The sequence below is a fragment of the Fukomys damarensis genome, unplaced genomic scaffold (assembly GCF_012274545.1).
Source record: "Fukomys damarensis isolate Sample0158 unplaced genomic scaffold, DMR_v1.0_HiC HiC_scaffold_16, whole genome shotgun sequence".
Classification (NCBI taxonomy): domain Eukaryota; kingdom Metazoa; phylum Chordata; class Mammalia; order Rodentia; family Bathyergidae; genus Fukomys; species Fukomys damarensis.
The window spans coordinates 20,046,794-20,067,499 of NW_022900928.1; the positions used below are offsets into that span (position 1 = coordinate 20,046,794).

General features: G+C 45.8%; 1 protein-coding gene across 3 annotated transcripts in view; it reads left to right on the top strand.

Annotated features, from left to right (window-relative positions):
- Scube2 (signal peptide, CUB domain and EGF like domain containing 2) overlaps positions 1-20,706 on the top strand; it is an 89,526-nt gene that overhangs the window by 31,680 nt on the left and 37,140 nt on the right. For 2 of the 3 annotated variants that reach the window (XM_033764150.1, XM_010615305.3), the window contains 7 exons: positions 957-1,082; positions 5,313-5,447; positions 10,537-10,662; positions 13,094-13,210; positions 14,034-14,123; positions 18,536-18,652; positions 19,565-19,687. In XM_033764150.1, the coding sequence (XP_033620041.1) occupies positions 957-1,082; positions 5,313-5,447; positions 10,537-10,662; positions 13,094-13,210; positions 14,034-14,123; positions 18,536-18,652; positions 19,565-19,687 (834 nt within the window). The remainder of the gene's footprint in view (positions 1-956; positions 1,083-5,312; positions 5,448-10,536; positions 10,663-13,093; positions 13,211-14,033; positions 14,124-18,535; positions 18,653-19,564; positions 19,688-20,706) is intronic. The other variant, XM_033764151.1, reaches the window with a different exon arrangement.

The following is a 20,706-nucleotide window of genomic DNA, read 5'->3' on the forward strand; positions in this document are numbered from 1 at the left end:
GCTTATGGGGGTTCAGGGGCGCCCGCGCGGCTACCTTCCCAGCGCTGGAGCGATGGCTGCTGGGTCGGGAGCAGGTGTGGTTCTCCTTCCCGCAGTGGATCAGCCCAGCCTCAATAGCAGTATTTATTGAAAAGACTATCATTTCTCTCATTGAATTACCTTAGCTCTTTTGTCTAAAACTGAGTGATCATAAATAAAAGGTTTATTTCTGGTCTCTCAGTCTGTTCTATTGATCTATATGTATCTTTATACCCACACTCACTGTCTTGGTAAGGATCGCTTTATAGTAAGCTAATTCTCCATATGTGTTCACTTGTAAAATTGTTTCAACTCTTATTTATTTATTTTTGGCTTTTTTGAGATAGGGTCTCACTATGTAGTGAGACTGACTTGGATCTCACTATGTAGCTCAGGCTGGTCTCGAACTCACAGCGATCCTCCTGCCTCAGCCTCCCGAGTGCTGGGATTATAGGTGTGTGCCACCACGCCCGGCCTCAACTCTTATTTTGAGCCTTTTGCATTTCCACATAGATTCCAGGATAAGCTTGTCATGTCCTGCAAAAAAAGCATGCTGAATTTTTTTTGTGTGTATGTCCTTATATCTCTACATGAAGATAATATTGTAGATGCATTTTGACTTTTTCATTTAATAGTTCATTCTAGAAATTTCTGTAAATCAATTCAGAGATCTTCTGCCTCTTCCTCCTTTTCTTTTTAAAAAGCTGCATAGCACTCTAACAAGTAGATACACCGTATTCATTAAACTGCTGTCTAGTTTAATGACTTCTAGGTTGTTTCCAGTATTTTATAATTACAAATATTGCCTGAACATATAACTTTGTGTATATTTTTTCTCTTGCTTTGGCCTGGACTCTGAGATATAGGACTAAAAGATAAATGCATATGTCTCCCAAAGAAATTGCACCTGTTTGGCTTAATTCTGTTTTATTCCTTAGACATCGATGAATGTGAAAATGAACTCAATGGCGGCTGTGTCCATGACTGTCTGAATATACCAGGCAATTATCGCTGCACTTGTTTCGATGGCTTCATGTTGGCTCATGATGGTCATAATTGTCTTGGTAAGAAAAACACTTAGAAATAATTCTCCTATACCCACCCTCTAAAATTTCGTCCCTTTATTTCCTTTGGTTAAAACTTAATCATTAAGACAGAAAAGGTAAGACAGGCTTGGGCTTTTGGCCCTCAAGAAATCAGACTCCCTGGGCTAGGGATTTAGCTCAGTGGTTCCGTTGCCTGCCTCACAAGCATAAAGATACGAGTTCGATCCCTGGTACCAAAAAGAAAAAAGAAATCAGACTCCTTGATAGAAAATCAGGTAATGTATTTTAGTTTTCATATGATCATACATAATATAAATCCCACATCAGTCCAGGGAGATGAGTGGACATTGTCATTACTGTTTATTGATTTTCTGGCATTAACTTGTCACCTTTAATATCTTTGCTCTTGGTTTGAAAGGATCTTGATTTATAACTATTTCATTGATCCTATAGGTGTCTTTTTTCTGAAGTTAGGTAAAACTTGTCCTAAAGATTTCAAATGTGTGCTTGGGTCTTTGCCAGGTAGGTGCACCACCACCTACTTTTCTTGAAAGACAGAAAATGAAACAGAACCTTTCCATGAACATCCTTCTAGTATTCCATAAAACAGAAACAACTGTTAGAGTTTCCGTTCCTGAATTAGAGGCTGCAAGGAGTGTTGTTTTCATTGGTTCTTCATGCTAGGAATAAAATAGAATTTAGAAGTAGCAAGCAGTTGGATGGGATTGAGTGTTGGACGATCTTCAAGGACGCAGCACACCTGGCAGGTAGGGATTGTGGTTTGCTTTTTAAGGCCAGTGTTATGTTTACACAAAGACATTATGGGAGACGCATAGCAGCAGGGTCCTTTATGGCAGTGACCTTCATGTTGACCTTCTGGTGCCAACTGAGGAGCAGCTTAATCATGGCTCTGGCTCTGGGGGCAGCTGTTGAAATGCCCCTTTATGATATGGTAGAAAGGGCCAGTTGATTGAATAAAAATTCTTTGAGAGCAGCCTAGAAAGGCCCTAGAAAAGTCCAGGCAGAACCTGTGTTTCCTGGGGGGACTTCTGGAGGGGTCCTAGATGTGACCTTTATCCCACTTCAGGATCACCTCGATCTCTGTCCTGATGTAGACACTGTCCTTTCCTGTCTGTACCTTGTGGGATAGCTCAGGCTTTGGTCCACTGGGCCTGTGGCATTGCAAGCCTAGAGCTGTCAGGAGCAGTTTGTTGAAGGCTAGAGAAGTGGTAACTCCTCAGCAGACTGTGCAAGCAGTCAGCACCACAAAAAGGCACATTTGAGAGCAATGCTGAGGACAGGAACAAATTGAGATAAATTTAAAACTCAGGAAAGGGAAATCCTTTTCAGTGTGTAATTTGTTGGGAATCATGGAGTATGGGTTTTGTTGTAGTTTGTTTTGCTTCCCATTTTCAGGGGAAAATTCCCTTTGATTTTCCAACAGTGGCATTTTGAGGCTTCATATCTGATTGTAGATCTGGTCATAACTGTTGTGCTCTGATCCACAGCCTGGGGGAAGTGTGAGCTTCCTAAGAGCAACAACCTGAACCATCCAAGGTTTCAGGACCTGGGCCAGGGCTGGGCGGAATGGTTCTGCGTACAGGCCTGCTCAGAAATCCTGATGTCTGGAGTCTTACTTTGCCTGAGCCCATAACACAAACATTTCAGCAGAATCTCATTTCTCTTCCTTGAGGGTCTCTTTGTATACTCAGACCCTGAGCATCCACCGAGCGTGTCTGCAGGGGTAAGGATTCTTTTTTAGTTTGTTTGAGACAGGGTCTCACTGTGTAGTTGAGACTGACCTGGAACTCACTTTGTAGCCCAGGCTGGTCTCGAACTCACAACGATCCTCCTGCCTCAGCCTCCCAAATGCTGGGATTACAGGCATGCGCCACCATGCCCAAACAAGGGTAAGGATTCTTAAAAGTCCCTTTGAAAGAGTAAAACCAGCACACAGAGAGACCTTCCTGTCTCCCACTGGAAAGGGCAGACACACTTTGTGGTAGGAAAGAAACTCAGAGCCAAAGCTCTTCTGGAGTGGCAGGTCCTTGCATCCTCTGGGATGACCCCTGACCTCATGTTACCCCTGATCACCCATTAGTCTCTGGAGGAGGCGTCCTGGAATCTTGGTGCTAGCATGGGTTGAAAACCCTGTCCCATCATCTGGAGAAACTCAGCAGCCTGGTGATATTGTGCATATGAACATACACAGTGTCAGATTTATCTGGTTGCGATATGGCCCCAGCTTAATGGCACGTTTCTGATGGCGTTGGAGGAAAGATGTAGTGAGTTAAATGTGGCAGCATAAAAGCAGGGCGCCTTTACTCATAACCAAGCCAGGATGTGGCGCTCGGGAGACAGACCCCTCCCTCTCACTGTGAGTCCTCACCATGGACACCTAGGCCAGGTGCGCCTCTCTGGAATGCTCGTCCTCCAGAATGTGCTTCCTTTGGCCTTGGGCATAGACAAGGGCACGTTTGTTAGGCTTTGGGGGATGGCTCCAGTCCCATCAGTTTAGTCAGGCATCTTGCCCGGTAGTGTGGGAGGACAGATGCCTGTAAGATCTGAGGCTTGAAACCAGATAACAGATATTTAAATGTGAATTTTCTGATTACAGATATGCCCAGGAGCTAGTGATGGGCACATGAGGAGTTAGACTGGAGAAAATAAGCTGCTAGAGCCTTTGTGGCGTCTGACACTCTTCTGGAAGTTTCCTCTTCTCTGGTTCTGGTGGCGCTGCACTCTCCTGCTTGTTTGTCCATACATTGGCCAGTTCATGAGAGCTTACCATGCCCCAGGGCTCTGCTAATTAAAACAAACAGCTCTGTCCTGAAGGAGTCTGCAATCTAGCAGAGTCGGACAGGCAGAGGGTTTTGGGGTGCAGACAGGTAAGTGTCTCAGTACAGCAGTGTGCAGCACGTCACAGCCTTGGAGAAGGAAAGTCCCCACAGGGTAGCAGGAGCTGCGCAGAGGAGTCTTCTTCCCACCCTGCCTTTCTCATGGCTCCTTCTCCGGGCTCCTGGGACTCCCGCTGTCTCCTCTACTCCTCCTTATTCCAGCACTGCCCAGAATTCTACCTCTCTCAGCCTCCTTTCTGCACTGCTTTCCTGCTTCCCCACACTCCTGCCTTTGGTTCCCTCATCGGCAGCCACCTATTTATGCTGCATCTGCAAGTAAGCGGTTTTCAAAGCTATGCTGATCCCACCGCCTGCCGGACCTCGCCCCGAATCTCAGCATGTCAGGCATCTCGCCTCTCTGCCTTGGGAGAGGTGACAACTATGTCTCCATCCCCTTCTCTGCACCAAGTGCTGGTCTCCCCCATGTTTCTTTTCTAGGCGGCCTCAGCGTCAACTTTTGATCTCTAAGAAAAAAGGGAAAGTTGACCCGAGACCCATGGGCACCTTGCACATCCATTCTTTCCTTTGCCTGCCTTCCCAGAAAACCACTGCCCTCTCCAGCTCTGTGCCCTGCAGGGGCAGTGTGGCCATGGCCCTCTCAGGCGCTCATGCATGGCTGGACTCCTGGGCTTCCTGTTCCTCCTCCTCCCAGTGCCTTACCCTCCGTTGCCTCTCTGATTTCCCCAAAGGCAAGGTCTTGCTGTGTCTCCCCTGCGCCAGCGGTAGGAACATCTTTGCCTGGAATTCAGGATCCTGCCGTGTGACCTCTGTCTGTCTCCCCAGCTGTCTCTCCTGTGGCTCCCTCCATGTCCCCTGTGCTCCAGCCAAATCAAATGACTCACTGCTGTCCGAATACTTCGTGCTTCTCAGCCTCCTGTGCCAGCTCACACTCCCTGTCCTGCCTGCTATCTCTTCTGGCAGGATTTAGAATTGAAGAAATCCTAAGGACTCACCATTTATCAGCTTTTCCATAAAGCCCGTGCTGATGCCACAAAATCAGATGTGACCTCTCTTTCCTCTGTGCCAGCTTTCACCTTGTCCCCTCCCCTTTCCTGAAGGGCTTGCTTCCGGAGGGCAGGAATGTTATCTTGCCATCTAGCACGGGGCCTTGGAAAGTAAAGCTGTTCGATACCTGTTGACTGAGCTGATTACCGTGTGTCTGTGCCAGGGGCCCGGCTACGTGAGCCCCAGACCCGTGAAGGCTGCTTTAATCATCATGGGCCCCACCGCCTTTGATTCGGAGAGCATCTGTGATGCAGGACTAGAAGACGGCCCTCATTTCTGCTTGCCAGGCTGGGTGGGGCCTTAGAATTAGTCTCAGAAGCAAAAGCTAATCCCTCTCTCCCTGCAGATGTGGACGAGTGCCTGCAGAACAATGGCGGCTGCCAGCACACCTGTGTCAACGTCCTGGGGAGCTACGGGTGCCTCTGCAGGGAGGGTTTTCTCCTGAGTGACAATCAGCACACGTGTATTCACCTCTCGGAAGGTACAGCGCCTCTGCCCCGCACCCCAACCGCGGGATTGCAGAGGGGAAGTGAAGCATGCAGACAGCCTGAGGTGCGAGGAGGAGTCGGGCTGTGCTGCTGGGAACTGTGGGCGCGTTATCTACGTTCGCCTTCCTCAGCTGGCCAAAGCGGCGTGTCCGTCTCGGGAGCCCTGAGGTCCACACGCACTTTCGTATTCTCTGATTCTAATCTTTAAATAGAGCACGTTGCAGACAGGACTAGATGGCTCTGGAGAAATAAGGTGGATGATCTGCCAAGTTTTTCAAAAAGGTGCCGAAAGCCACAGTGCCGGTGCGAGCCTGCCCCTTGCTCTGGCGAGTGAGGAGGGGCTGGACCCTTTCTGTGGAAACAGGCCAGAAACTGTCCTGGCTGCAGCCCCAAGCCAGTTCTGGTCCTGTCCTGAGTTTTGCACTTTGGAACTCTGAGCCTCAGGGCTCTGAGGGGCGGAAGGTCTCCCTCCGCGATGGGGCCGTCACTGCTGTGGTTTCCTTCACCCACTGGCCGGTCCCGTTCCCCTCTGTAAATGTACAGAACACGCCTCTCCTCTGATGGCCTCTTTCTCGTGCTCTTTGCTCTGAGTTTACCCCTTTCTCATTCTTGTCACTTTGGCAGAGTCTTGGCAGGGAGGAGCATTAAGGACATGTGGCCAATCAGTTATTTTTAACCAAAAGTGATCATTTTAATCCTCCTCAAGCCAAAAAGCCACACAATGGTGGCTGTATTTTCTTGTGGTTGCATCTGCCTGTTATTAGGGCAAATGCCCTAAATGTTAGACTATTAACTCCTTTTGCCATGTGCTGCTTATTTATTCCCATATCTTAAGAGTGAGGTCATTTTAAGTTCTTCTATTTAATCACAAGTTTGTAGATGTATTGTTTCTTGTGTTTCCAAGGACTTTTCAAGGGTTTCTTCATGGAAGATGAGTTTGTCTCATTTTCTGAGAATGAAGGTTTATACCCTCTGACTAACTCAAATACCTCTTTGTGTACTAAGAACAATTATCAGAGACATCACTAGGGCCCAGTGGGTTTGATGGCTATCAAACCCCAAGGCTGCTCATTTCCAGCATTTGGGGCTAGGCAGTCACATACCTTTAGGGTCTCACGATGTAGCTCAGGCTGGCCTTGAACTCACAGCTATCCTTCTGCCTCAGCCTCCTTTAGTGCTGGGATTATAGGTACAAACAAACCACTGCACTGGTCTCCACACAGCTTTTTTATTTATTTATTTTTATCTCATGCTAGATGTGGCCCTTTGGTGGCAATTGGGTTTCATTTTCCTGCTGGGTTCTCTGGACTTTTTGGTGTGCTCTGAAATCCAAAGTGGGCCGTCCTGGAGGTGGGGACACATTAAGTCACAGTGCAGAGTGATTGTTCCCCTTTTGGTGGCTCAAAGCCGCTTCAGGGCAAGTCAGTGTGGCTCTTTCTTTTGGTGGCTGGGTAGGGAGGCAGGGACCTGTAGGTAAAAGCCATTGCTTGCTCACCCACAGTGTAGATCCCACCCCATATGGGTGGCTTGTAGGGATTCCAGTCATCTCTCACCCTTGTGCTTCCAGAGACTGATTAGAGACACAGGCTCCTCGCGACAGAGGTAACTACAAGTGCAGTTCCTCTCTGTAAGCTGTGTTGTCTAAATTTTCAACAATTCAGACATTCTTGGATCCCCTGAAGAGTATTTAAAATGAACATATTTGTCTGGAACTAAAACCCAAATCCAAGAATTCGAGTTGTGGTCTGGAAATGCTCGCTGATTTTTGGTTGCGTTTCAACCTCATTGCCTGGCAGATTCATGTCAGCACATGCTAACAGATTATGGCGATTTGTAACAGTGACCCCTTCCATCCTGGGACTTTAGTTCTTCAAGTAGGGCAACCTATAAACGGTGTTCCTTTAGGACTTCATCGATGTATGTATCAATTCCTAGAAACTATTACTATAGACCTCCCCCCCCCCCAGTACTGGGGATCGAATGCAGAACCTTGCACTTTTGAGGCAGGCATGCTTCCACTAAGCTAAACTCCTGGTCCTCGCAAAATAGACTTTTAAATCCACAGTTGATGCTCTAAAAACAGTTAAAAGGCGGCAACACCATAGGTCAATATTTTCTAGCACTGCTGTTATTTTTAATAATTCTTTACTAAGTGCTCTTCAATACAGAATTCTATAGTAGCAGATTCTGAGGGAACGCTCAAGCTATTGATGATTTTTAATCCTTAGAGACCCTAAAGCTCTCATAGAAGACTGTGTTTTCACCCATGTAATGAGGGTAGGCTGGAGAGAAACGCATCACGCCCAGCCTGCCTTTGTTCCTATTCATGGGTGCTCAGGCTCTCAAAATGAGCATTTCTCTTCTGTTTTGTCTGTGTTGAGAATATTTAGCTGGTGTTGTGGTGCTGGGGCAAGGCAGTAGGGAAAGTGTCAGGGAGGTGAGGAAGGCACTGCAGCCCCAGCGGGGACTCTTTTCCATTTTATGTAACGTTTTTTTGGCCCCATTCTTAAGGCATATTTAATTTTTGGTTTCCTGAAACATCCTTCGTGGGACCCTGAGCCTGGGGAGTGTCAGCACGGAGCATTTTTGTTCCTCCTGGTGAAGCAGTGCTCTGAGACATGACTGCTAGGCAGGTCCCAGGAGAGTCAGGGCCCTTGTTGGCCTCTCCCTTTGGATTGGATCCATCTGCTTTCCCAGCAGTGGCCTTGTTTTGAGTCAGGTATTCTGAAAAGCCACTAGCATTTCCAGAGTTGTCTAAGCCTCCATTACCTCATGGTAACTTTAGGCCCTGCCTGATAGGATAGGGCATCCAGGGACTCCTGTCTGGATGACATCTAGCACATGGTTCTTACCAGCTTGCTTTTTGTTTATTGTTTCGTTTTAGTTTGGGTACTAGGGATTGAACCCAGGGCCTTCACACTAAGCTGCATCCTCAGTTCTTTTTTTTTATTTTTTATTTTGAGACAGGCTCTCATAAAGTCACTAAGTTGCCCAGGGTGGGCTCAAACTTGTGATCCTCCTGCCTCAGCTTCCCAGAGTGCCAGGATTACAGGTATGCACCACCACGCCTGGCTCCAGCCTGTGTTTCCCTGAAAGTAAAACGTGACTGGAAAAGAAGCCCTAGCTGCTTGTCACCAGGGTGATGGCCACAGTCATGCAGAAAATTACATTTCACTATTCTCTTGCTCAGTCGTTATTCTGCAACAGCAGCTAAGGGAAGGATAGGCTGATTGGAGCTGGCATTTTTGATCTTTGGTTTTCACGGCTGATTGTTTTCCAATTAGGTATTATTTTCAGGGAAACGCTGTATTTCTTTTGTACATCAACTAACTACTCTGAGGCAGTAAAGGTCACTTTGCAAACATCCTAAGAGACATATAAGCAGAATGAAAAAGACAACGAAGATGAAATGACCTGTTTGGGGAGGGTTCTTTCCAGGTATCCTTGCCACCTTTTCTTGGGTATTATTACATTTACCCTGAGTGGTCCTCACTGACCCAAGGACAGACGAAGTGCTTGGCAGGTCTTCCCAGGGGAACAGGACACTCTCTTCAGGGCCTCTCCCTCCCGTGCCATCTCAGTAGCAGACAGTGAATGACATCTTTATAACCTACCAGCCAGAGCAAAGAGAGAGCTCTGCATGGAACCAGCATGAACCTTTGGGGTTACTTGAGAGCAGCCTTGGGAGGGAGGGCAGGGAAGAATCCCAGCAGTGTGTAGCAGCTTGGCTGTTGGAGCACAGGCAGCTCTGGGGATGTCTTAGCTCTTGCACTGTCTTTTGGAATAGGAGTAGCACCTGTTGGTGTTGAAAGCACTGTTCCGTGATGCACAGATGAACAGTTGTGTGTGAGAGAGGAGACCTGAGACTTCACTAGAGCCTAATGGGATAAGGTTTTTAGGGGCACAATGCGGAACAGTGTTGGATCTTTGCAAAGCTGAATGAAAACTCTCTGTAGTTGTGTTTAAAACAGTGCTACTTTCAGAATTACAAAGTGTCTTATTCCCAGGCAGTCAATGAGAACCAAGCCCAGCTCTCAGGCATGTTTTAGAGTTGGCTTGTCCAAACGCCAAGTGAGAGCATACGCAGGGCTCCTTGGTAACCTGCAGAACCAACCTCACTGGTGTCCTGAGGATGTGCCTGCCTGAAACACAAGATCCCTTGAGCGCTGGCATGTAGCAAGTCCCCAAGGAATTGCTTTCGAGATGAGGCAGAAGGCTGGTAACCTACAACAGAGTCTACCCTGCTATGGTCCTACACTTAGATTCATGTAAAACCATCAGGATCATAACCACCTGTCTCCTTTCTCACTATTAGTACAAGATTGGGCCTAATAGAAATATACGATGCACCTATAAAAATTATACAGTGGCTAAGGGAGCCATATGTATTCAGTCTCTCTTTCTTATCCATGTTGTTGTATGATGCTGTTTGTTGGCAACAGAGGGAGGGGACAGGGACAACAGAGGGTGGTCACATAAGAGAGGGCCCTGAGCTAGTGTCCATGTGGAGATGCCAATATACAGTAGTTACCCTTCACTCCCAGAGTGTGGCTCTTGTTGGGGTGGACAGGAGGACTGACAGTTTTTGAAAAGCATTCTTGATCAGTGAGTAAATAGTAATCTAGCAGCGATAAAATTCTGGCGTGAGGCTGAGGCAGAAGACCGCAGGTTCTAGTCCACATCTGGAAACTTGTTCCTGGGGTCAGCAGACTGATCCACACCCAGCAGAGAGCTGAAGTCTTTTTGAAAGGGGCTGCCACCTCCTTAAGGGCGTTGAGACATCGTGTCTCTTGGGAGAAATAAGAAGTCTTTCATGTCTCTGATCACCAATTTGATTATAATGGTTTATTTATTATTTTTCTCAGTACTGGGAGTTGAACCCAGGGCTTCACACATGCTAGGCAAGTTCTGCACCACTGAGCTGCATCCCCAGAACGTGATACAATTTTTTAAAATGTGGGGCTAATGGAAGCCAAGGAGGGCAGGTCGTGGCCCTCCCCATCCCCCAGTCCCTAGCAGCTCCCCTGGGACTCAGAATTCTGTCTGCAGCCTGGTCACCTGCTGCATGCTGCTGTTTTGCAGAGGGCCTGAGTTGCATGAATAAGGATCACGGCTGTAGTCACATCTGCAAGGAGGCCCCGAGGGGCAGCGTTGCCTGCGAGTGTAGACCTGGTTTTGAGCTGGCCAAGAACCAGAGAGACTGCATCTGTAAGTAGGAACTGGTGCTCCACTGTGCTGGGAACAAGATACCCTAGAGGCTGCCGTCCACAGCCCAGGGTCAGAAACACCACTCCCAGCACAGGGTGGCAGCCTCAGGGACAGCAGCTGGCGCAGGTGCTCTTCTCCACCAAGTGCTCCCTTCACTCAGAAGAGTAGTGCCCCGGAGGGAAGGGGAATATGATTTATAAGGAACCAATGAGAAGGGAACGAAATTCAAGATCAATTCAAGATTCATTGTGAATGTTGGGGGACAGTTTCCCTGTTCCCATAGAAGAAAATCAGATTTCCTCATCTGACAATCACAGCTCTTTGCTACCTGGTCCCTGCTTCCTTTATAAGCTTCACCTGCTATTTAAGGTCCTAGTTACGGATCCTAAATTCCTTGCCCTTTGGAGAACACCCCTTATTCCTCTAAGTCTTTCTCAACCCTTCTGCCTTCCTGTGTGGTGAACACTGATAAAACCTTCAAAATCCTGTCTAACTTCTAATAATAGGACCACAGGTACATTTTTAAAGAGATTTATTACATGCAAAGGCTTGTCTCAAGATGTACGACATCCTTTTCAATTCTTACGAGACCCCTTATGAGCCAAATATTATTATTCACATTTTCAGTTGAGAAAATTGTGTATAAGGTAAAGGAACAAGGTCATACTGGGAGTAAGTGACAAATTCATTTTCAAACCTGTGTCCTCCTGACTCCAAAGCTACATTCAAATTACCACACTGCCCTACCTTTGAAGCCTTTCCATGGTCTCAGACAGAGAAGCCATTTTGTATTTTGGCTTCCACAGCACTTTGTTTATTTCTCATTTATATTGCAGGACACTAGATTGAGTTGTGTTTCGATGTCTGTCTCCCCATTTGTGAACTGCTCTCAGTCAGGATCTTTGTCTCATTTTTTCTCCTCAGTTTTTCCCTGGTGTCTTTCACAAGATATGCCCAGTACACACTTGTTTAATGCATGGGTGAGTGGAAGTGAGCACAATATGGACACAGCTGCCACACAATGACTGTGGTAACAAAACCTTAATGAAACAACAAGAAACAACTAGCAATTAATGGTGTTCCTAAACCGCTACTTATGCCAGAGAAAATAGAGGGTTTCTCTTCAGGAACTCTTTCCAAAGCTGTGGGCAGAGACCCTCAGAGCTTGCTGGCAGTGCTTGTTTACCGAGAGGAACCAGTTTCCCAGTGAAAGGCTTCTCTCTGTGGTCTCCATCCTGAAACAGAATGTGTTCTCCAAACCTGCTGACCCAGGGCTGGTGCCATTGTCCCCCTCAAACAACAGCTTCTCACAGGCTCTTACAGCCTCCCCAGTGTGAGACTGCCCTGAGGGCTTCCAGGGGTTGAGCAGAGCAGAGGCCATTTTTCCAGTCTGCGTTCATTGAAAGGAGGACTCCAGGCCCCCCCACGATTCACCTGTGGGGCCAGACTCTCAGTGCTGCAGTTGTTCATGGGCCAACTGCTAGAATAACAGAACCTGGAGAAATCACTTTTTAACAATTTAAATGTCTTCGAGATATCACTGCTTAAATAGTATTGTTATAACATTTGAGTAATTAAAAAAGAAAATAAAATAAGACCCAGAATCGTAACTCTAGTTGTTTTAGTTTTTTCCATATTCTAATTTAGTTGTCATTTATATACACACGTAACTTCTACATACCTATAATCATAGAACAGCTTCCTTCTCACATTGCAAATGTGTAATTAGCCTTTTTAAGTTAAACAGTTTACAAAGGCCCATGTAAGAATCAAACCACTCCAAAGTGTATAAAGACAACACATAATCTCGCCCTTCCGTTTCCTTTGCCAGATGTAACTCGGTTAACAGTTGGAGGAATAGATAGTTTTATAGTTGGCTTTTTAGACTTATTTTTGGCCTGCCATCAATGCATTCATACATAGTCTTCATAATTATCGGTTAATGATGCATTAACTGTGTGCAGAGTCATCATTTCCTCTGATTATCTTCTCTTCTAATGGAGTCTAGTGAGAGAAATCCTAGCATATGTACGAGTTGGATAATGTCCGTTTATTCCAGATACAAAGTGCTGTCCTACTTCTCAAAGCCACAGTATAGCTGTGATAACAGGCAAGCTTCTGTCGGTAAAGCGGAGCAGCAGTCAGTCATCTTGGTATAATTCCTCCTAAGTAGTGGTCTCCCCTCAACACGCATTTCCATCCTCCTGTGTGACTTTCTTTAACCTGTGCTGCAGCATTTCTACCATTTGAATTGCGACTATTTGCTTATACATATATGGATGGGGTCTGAATGGCAGTTATCTGTTCTATGCTTAGTTCCTGGGACACACGAGGTGCTCAGATGCTTGCAGAATGAAAAATCAGAGTTAGCGAACAGGGCCCTGGTTGTGGAATCCTCACTGCTTTATATATTGATTCACTTTGTTTCCAGTGACCTGTAACCATGGGAACGGTGGGTGCCAGCACTCCTGTGAAGACACAGCTGAAGGCCCAGAGTGTAGCTGCCACCCACAGTACAAGTTGCACCCGGATGGGAGGAGCTGTCTTGGTGAGTGGCGACCCCACACGGGGTGAGATTCTGCCTCAGCCTGCCCCTTCCCAGTGCAAACCCTGACCTTCACCCGCCCGTTAGGGGTTCTTCTGTGCCTTGGTCCCAGATGCTCAGCCGCTCTCCACGCTGCTGTGGGAGGACTCCAGTTTGGTGGTGGAGGTCCGGCTCTCCCTGTGTGACCTCGGAAAGCCCTTTCTCCTTCCCTGAGCCAGGCTGCTCCTGAAGCTGATATTCTGGATACTGTGACAACACATCCCAAAGGGTCAGGGTGACATGAAGTTAAAAGTAGCTGTGATGATGTGGCAGGCTTTCAGGAGCGGGGCATTCGCATTTCTGGCTGAATGTTTCCCCTGCCCTGCAGGGTATGTCCTTCATCAGCTGTATTTTATTTTTATTTATTTATTTATTTTTGGTACCGGCGATTGAACTCTGGTCCTTGCACTTGCAAGGCAGGCCACCGAACCGCTGAGCTAAATCCCCGGCCCCATCAGCTGTATTTTAGAGGTTTCTAGACCCAAGGTTTTTTTTGCCCTGAACTAAGGTTCCTGAACTTTTTGCCCTGAGCTAAAGCTTGTATTCCCTAGTGTCTCCTTGCTTGGTGCAATGTACTTCTAAAACCTCCATATAGAATATTTATAAGGCTCTTCTGCCATTTACTATGCTGTTTCCCACAGATATCCACTAAGACACATTTTTATTGAGTGAACAGTGTCACATCTTTCGTTGTCCGTGTGTCTGAAATTCCAGCAGGAGTGGTTGTTCAGGGGATGGGTAATCTGCCTCACTCAGCCTGGGAATTTGGTCTTTGCTTCTCTTGTAGAGCAAGAGGACACTGCCCTAGAGGTGACAGAGAGCAATGCCACATCAGTGGCAGATGGGGATAAACGGGTGAAACGGAGGCTACTCATGGGTAAGCAAGCATCTTCTCTCCCCTCCTGGCCACTGCCATTGCTCCTCTTCTTCCAGTCTCATTGTACTAGGCTGGGGGGCCACATGCCCTAAGACCAGAGGGACCAGCTGCTACGCCACGGTATGTTTGTTTTTCACCTGCTTCTGTTGTTTCACTGCCATCCAAGACCCCTGGCACTGTGGGAAGAGTGCCCGCCAGGCCATCGTGATAACCAGGTTAATGTCTTAGTGCTGCCCTAGCTGACTGTGAGACTTGGCCAGCTGCCCTGAGACTCTGTCTCTAGATCATCCTTCAAAGTGGATGCAATAGGGCTGGGGATGTAGCTTAGTGGTTCTGTCACCTGCCTTGCAGGCACAAGGTCCCGAGTTCGATCCCTGAAACTTAAAAAAAATAAATAAATAAGGATACAATAAAATCTACTTCTTAGGGGGCCAGGGATTTGTCTCAGTGGTTCCACTGCCTGCCTTGCAAGCGCAAGGGCCCAAGTTCGATCCCTGGTACTTAGGGTTGTTGGGAAGCTTAATTAAGATAATGATATGCAAAAATGCCCGGAGTCCAGGGTCTGGGTCGTAGTGGGTGGTCAGGGAATGTCAGTCCCCTTATGAGAGAGGCACTTTGAGTAGCCTCCAGCCTTGCATGGGGATTTGTCTGTTTTGCATCCAAGTTGCCATTTCTGACTCAGCCAGTGTTAGCGGTAAAGGAGATGAATGAAGAAGAGTGGCACTTGGCTGCGAGACAGGGGATGCTCTGCCAGCAGGCCCAACCGTCTGGCTGGACAGGAGAGAGAACTAGACACAGTGCCTGAGGGGGTGGGAACCAGACAGATGCTCTGACACGTTATTCTGGAGCGTTTGATGCTATCTAAAGAAGATGGCTCTTTTGGCAGCTTCTGGATTTAATAGGTAAGATTGAGCAGCCATTGGTTAGCAAGCAGGTAACCTTTCTGAGCCTTTTTCTCAATTATCAAATTAAAATGATACACATGATGAGTATAGAGTTACCAATCAGTTTGTAACAAAATAAATCATTTCCTTATCTCTTGACTTCCCATTTCTTTTTTTTTTTTTTTTTGGTACCGGGGATTGAACTCAGGTCCTTGTGCTTGCAAATTGACTTCCCATTTCTTAATCCCACTTGCCAGAGGCCACAATTCTCAACTTTCCTAGTTGTTTCTTCTCGCTCTTCCTCCCTCATTTTCTGATAAATGAAGTGTGTGCAGCTGTTTCTTGATGTGTCAGTTTTACACAGTGGCTTTTGGCTTTATACTATGGAAGACTAAGTTTCAGCTGTCTGTAGTCCCCTCCATTATGCGCATGCACACACACACACACACACACACACACACCCTCTCCCCCATACCCTTAAATAGTTTTATCACAATTTAAATCAATATATGACATGTTTATGTTATTGTAACTATGGATATCTACATACGATTCAACCTCGAGTCCTGTAACATACTATAACTATATTTTCTTTGGTTAGTTTTCTAAGTATTTCATATACATCCTACTGCAAGCCTCCAGAAGAACTCTCTAAAACCCTTTGCAGTGTGCTCAATACAGCAGGACTTTGCTGAGGTTTCTTCTTTCAGCATCCTCTTCTGATGCTTCCCCGTGTCTGGGAGGGCCTGACCCCTGGCCTCCAGCTCCTCTCTCTGCCGCCCCTTTCCCAGTAGCCTACAAATTCCCTTCACTGCTCTCCTATTGATGGATCCCATGTCTTGTCCTTTTTAAGTTTGCATGGTGAATAAGATACAGGTTTTTAAAAACTTTGCATGCCTGAAAATGTCTTTGCCTTTCATCCCTTACTGAGAATCTAGCTTGTTATAGAATTCAGTGTCCATGTTAGTGTCTATGTTTTCATTCTTTTTTTTTTTTTTTTTTTTTTTTTTTTTTTTTTTTGGTACCAAGGATTGAACTCTGGTCCTTGTGCTTGCGAGGCAGGCAGCGGAATGTTTTCATTCTTATTTTTGACCCTTTGTGTGAAATCTGTGAAAGATCCCTGGAAGTTTTCAGGATCTCCTTGTCCCTTGGTGATCTGGCATTTCACAATAAGGTCCTCTGCTGATGGGGGGTTCCCCACCTGCTGTGCTGTGGCCTCAACTTTTTCAAGATGGGTACTTGAGTTCCTTGATTCTGAGAAATTAAAAAAGTTTTTATTCTATTTTCTCCGTTCTTTCTCTCTGAAACTCTTATTAGTAGACTGCCATAACTCTGAGATTGATCCTCTAACTTTTCTCTTCCTTGTTCTACTTTCTGGGAGATTTCCATTTTTTTCTCCAAATCTTTCTACAAGATACTTTTAAAATTTCTGCTTCTTCTTTTTGGTACCAGGAATCAAACTCAGGGCCTTGAGCTTGCCAGGAAGGCACTGTGTAACTTCTTTCATATTTTAATTTTTTCAGGAACTTTACTTCAGTCGTTTGTGATAGGAACCTGTTCTTATTTTATAGATGCTTTTCTTATCTCCCTGAGGAAATTAATTATAAAATTCTAACTTCTCTTTTTCCCTTGTATTATTTGTTTCCTCCAAGTTTCTTTTTTCCTATTTGACTTGACATGTGTATTTAGTGTTCCTGAAATGTCTTGTGATTCGTGACTGATTTTTTTTAACCTAATAGTAAAATGCTAAAAAGACAATTGGATATTCTGTTGGCTGGTGGGCTTCATATTTGGAAGACGAAGCCGTAGCTCAGCCCCATCATTTGAAGACCCTCCAATGCTGGTATCATTGGGTCTTTTCAGTTGGGCAGCTGGAGAGGAACCCTCTCCAGAAGATAGTGGCTTTGCTGCCAGCATTCTGGGAGCTGAGGTAGAGGAAGTGGGTTTGAGATCTTTCATTGCAAGGGAGAGATTTTCACCTGACTATGCCTCCATATCCTCCCCTGCTATTCCTGGTGCCTCTCTGGTCTGGCTTCTCCACAGCATAAACTTCTCTCTATAGCCAGGAAGAGTGAAGGGGTGGTCATGTGGCTGTGTGGAATTAAGAAGGAGCTCTGAGGGTTTATCTGTTTTTTGTTTTTTTTTTATAATAGGGGCTCTCAATCAATCTATTTTATTTAATTTATTTTTTTGCTACTGGGGATGGAACTCGGGTCCTTGCACTTGCAAGACAAGCAGCAGAACCACTGAGCTAAATCCCCGGCCCCGACCAATCTGTTTTAAGCTCCATACTCAGCTGTCTCTTGGGTAACTTCATGCCTTTGATTCCTGGGCTCTTCTAGGATTCTGTGGCTCCTGAGTGTTAGGGTTTATTGGTGGTCCCTCTACAGATCCCTAGGATTTGGCTTTTTGCTACACTAGTGAACTTTTTTTTTCTTTCATATCCCATTTCCAGAATATTTGACGTCTTTTATGTATTGCTTCTTCCCACTTTCTTTGTCTTTTTAAAAATCTGTCTGCTCTCATTTTAGTGAGATTTCAAGAGGAAACAGACTAACATAGAGCTGTCATATTTCATTAGAACTAAGCCTTCTCCCCCAGGCTTAAAACGAGATCACCATGGAAGTAAAATGATTATTTCTCAGTGCCTAAGTAATAGCAATTGAATGCATGTTGAATACACTTGCTTATTACTTGGAATAACCACATGACAAGCAGAACTAGAAGGCCATTTGCTTATTGTTCCTTATCTTCACAGAAGCAATTTAACAACTGTGACTTATTTTTCATGTGGTGGCGACACGCCTTTTTCTACATTCAGGGAAAGTTAAATTTTGAGTAAATTGGCAGTTGTAAGGATGAAGCCAGTAGCCCAAACAAGGGAATGGTGGGTGTGGGCAATGCTTGCTCTCTCTTGACATCTTCAGCATCCAGGCTGGAAAAGGTTTGGGATTAAGAATGGAACATTTCCCTGTGGGCCTGTTCTGCATTCATATCTACTCTGTCACTGTGATCATACCGAGCAGGTTCCTGGTTGTGGGTTAGCACAAACCTTTAGTAGCTTTAAATCACCGGGCGTGGTGGCGCACTCCTGTAATCCCAGCATTCAGGAGGCTGAGGCAGGAGGAACGCTGCGAGTTCGAGACCAGCCTGGGCTACATAGTGAGTTCCAGGTCAATCAGTCTCAACTACATAGTGAGACCCTGTCTCAAAAAAACCAAAAAAAGAAAAAAAAGAAAAGAAAAAGAAAAGTAGCTTTAAATCTGCCCAGGGTGGAGAACCGCTCTGCAGATTGGGAGACATCTTCACTCTTTGGCCACCCTGACCAGCTTCCTTAGGAAATACCAATCATTTAGGCGGGAGAGGGGAGCCACACCTGCTCCCCATCTACCTCACCTGCTGGTGGCAGAGCCTTGGAACGTGACCAGAGTACCCCACCATGCTTTCTGGCTTTTACACACTTTGTCAAATATTAACAGCTGTATCAGTACTTCTTTGGGAAGCTAAATGACTTTTCTATCTCATCAGAAACGTGTGCTGTGAACAATGGGGGTTGTGACCGCACCTGTAAGGACACCTCGACGGGTGTTCACTGCAGCTGTCCGGTCGGGTTCACTCTCCAGCTGGACGGAAAGACGTGTAAAGGTAGTGTTCGCTGTGTATGTTGGGGGTGCCCTGTTGCCGAGGGAACCCTGTGCTGCTGTGTGAGGGTGACTCCAGACTTGCTTATGATTCACATCGATGGGAGCTTTTCCCCTGAGCTAGTGGACGGTTTTAATTGAGTAAGCTTAATTAGAACCATCTTAATTACACTAACTGTTGAGAAGGTCAGCCTCTATGAGCTTCAAATGATCCATTTCTGGCTGTGGCCTTATTAGAAAAAGGCAGTTCAAGGAAACATTCATTGGCAGGAGATAATATCTACCTGTCATAAATAATAGCCTTGAGATTATTATGTAAATAACAGCCAAGATTATTATCCGGAGAACTTAATGAATAACTGTACCATTAACTTTTACTGATGAAGACAGACCCCAGTGTCTTGCTAGTATTTCATGGGCAAGAGTACAAAGGATTAGTGATAAAAGATAACCAGCTACCAGATGAAACTGAGTAAAGATAAGATGGAGTATCAGGCATCATTGAAAAACTTCGAGGCTATTTGATCATTATACAATTTGCCAAAACAAATGCTGTAGTCCCTTACAGCTTTAATCATTAAGCTGGAAGAGAAAGCAGACTAATGGAGCTATCTTATCTTTAGTGAGTGCCATGGGGATGAGAGGCTAAGAGGCCCTCGCCACCATTTCCCGTCAGTTGTTTCCTTAATGCTTGTCCAGGGCCTTGGGAGTCAGAGCTCTCAAGATGAGGCCTTTGTCCTTCCAAACTGGTTCAGCCAAGACGAGGAAACCGCATAAGATCCGAAACATCAGTAGACATTCTTATGTGCCTTTGTGGGTCTGTTTTTACTTCAGAGAGTAACGACTGTAGGCAATAGCACTCCCGGGTTTGTGGGAGGTGGGCGAGTTCTTTGATCTGCCGATGCTTGCCTCACAGATATCGATGAGTGCCAGACCCGAAATGGAGGTTGCGATCACTTCTGCAAAAACACCGTGGGCAGTTTTGACTGCAGCTGCAAAAAAGGATTCAAATTATTAACTGATGAGAAGTCTTGCCAAGGTACATGCCGAAATTATAGCTGTGCTGTGGCCCCTGGTTGAAACGGAGAAGGTGATGTTAACCCTGCCTCCACCACCCTACTTTGGTAGAGGCTGGGCTGGCCAGCTTCCTCGTAGGGTCACTAATCCAACCTTCCATCCCGGCTTCCCCTCACTCATCTGCTAGGTGGACTAAAAACACTGCTGTGGCTCACAGAAACATTTTGGAGATTAAGCTGTTGATCAGAGCACACCTCAAAGAATCCATCTGGCGTGATTACAGCAGAGCTTATTGCCTGAAATGGAATGGGACACAGACTTTGAGCAGAGTTGCACTGAGGGGTTGAGATTATGAATAACTTTCTTCTTCCTTTCTTTGTTTTTTGTTTTTTCCAATGCAGGGCTTTGTGCCTGTTAGGCAAGTGCTGTACCACTTAGCTACATCCTCAGCCCTGAAATTATGAATAATTTTTCTTTTCTAAAATTTTCCTTAATGTTAATAAATGTATTGCTGCCGCCTGCCTCGCAAGCGAAAGGACCCGCGTTTGATCCCTGGTCCCCTGGTACAATAAATAAAAAAATAGATAAATAAATAAATAAATTCATAACAAAACTTGCTGGCAAAAATATGTAGATTTAGATGATATTCCTTCCTAGTAAAAAGGTGGGGCCAGTCCATAATCGAGATCACGAACCACTTGGTGTGTTATATATAGCCCTTTTGGGGGGTTGGGGGTACTGAGGATTGAACCCAGGACCTCACATTGAGTGACATCCTCAGCTCATTTTTAATTTTTAAATGTTGAGACAGGATCTTGCTATGTTGCACAGGCTGGCCTCAAATTTGCAATCCTCCTGTCTCAGCCTCCCAAGTAGTTAGGACTGCATACACTCCTCAACACATTTGGATTTTATAGTCCTTTTTTGCGGAGTACCGGGGATCGAACTCAGGACCTTGTGCTTTCGAGGCAGGTGACGGAACCACTGAGCTACATTCCCGACCCCAGTCCTTTTTTTTTTTTTTTTTTTTTTTTTTTTTTT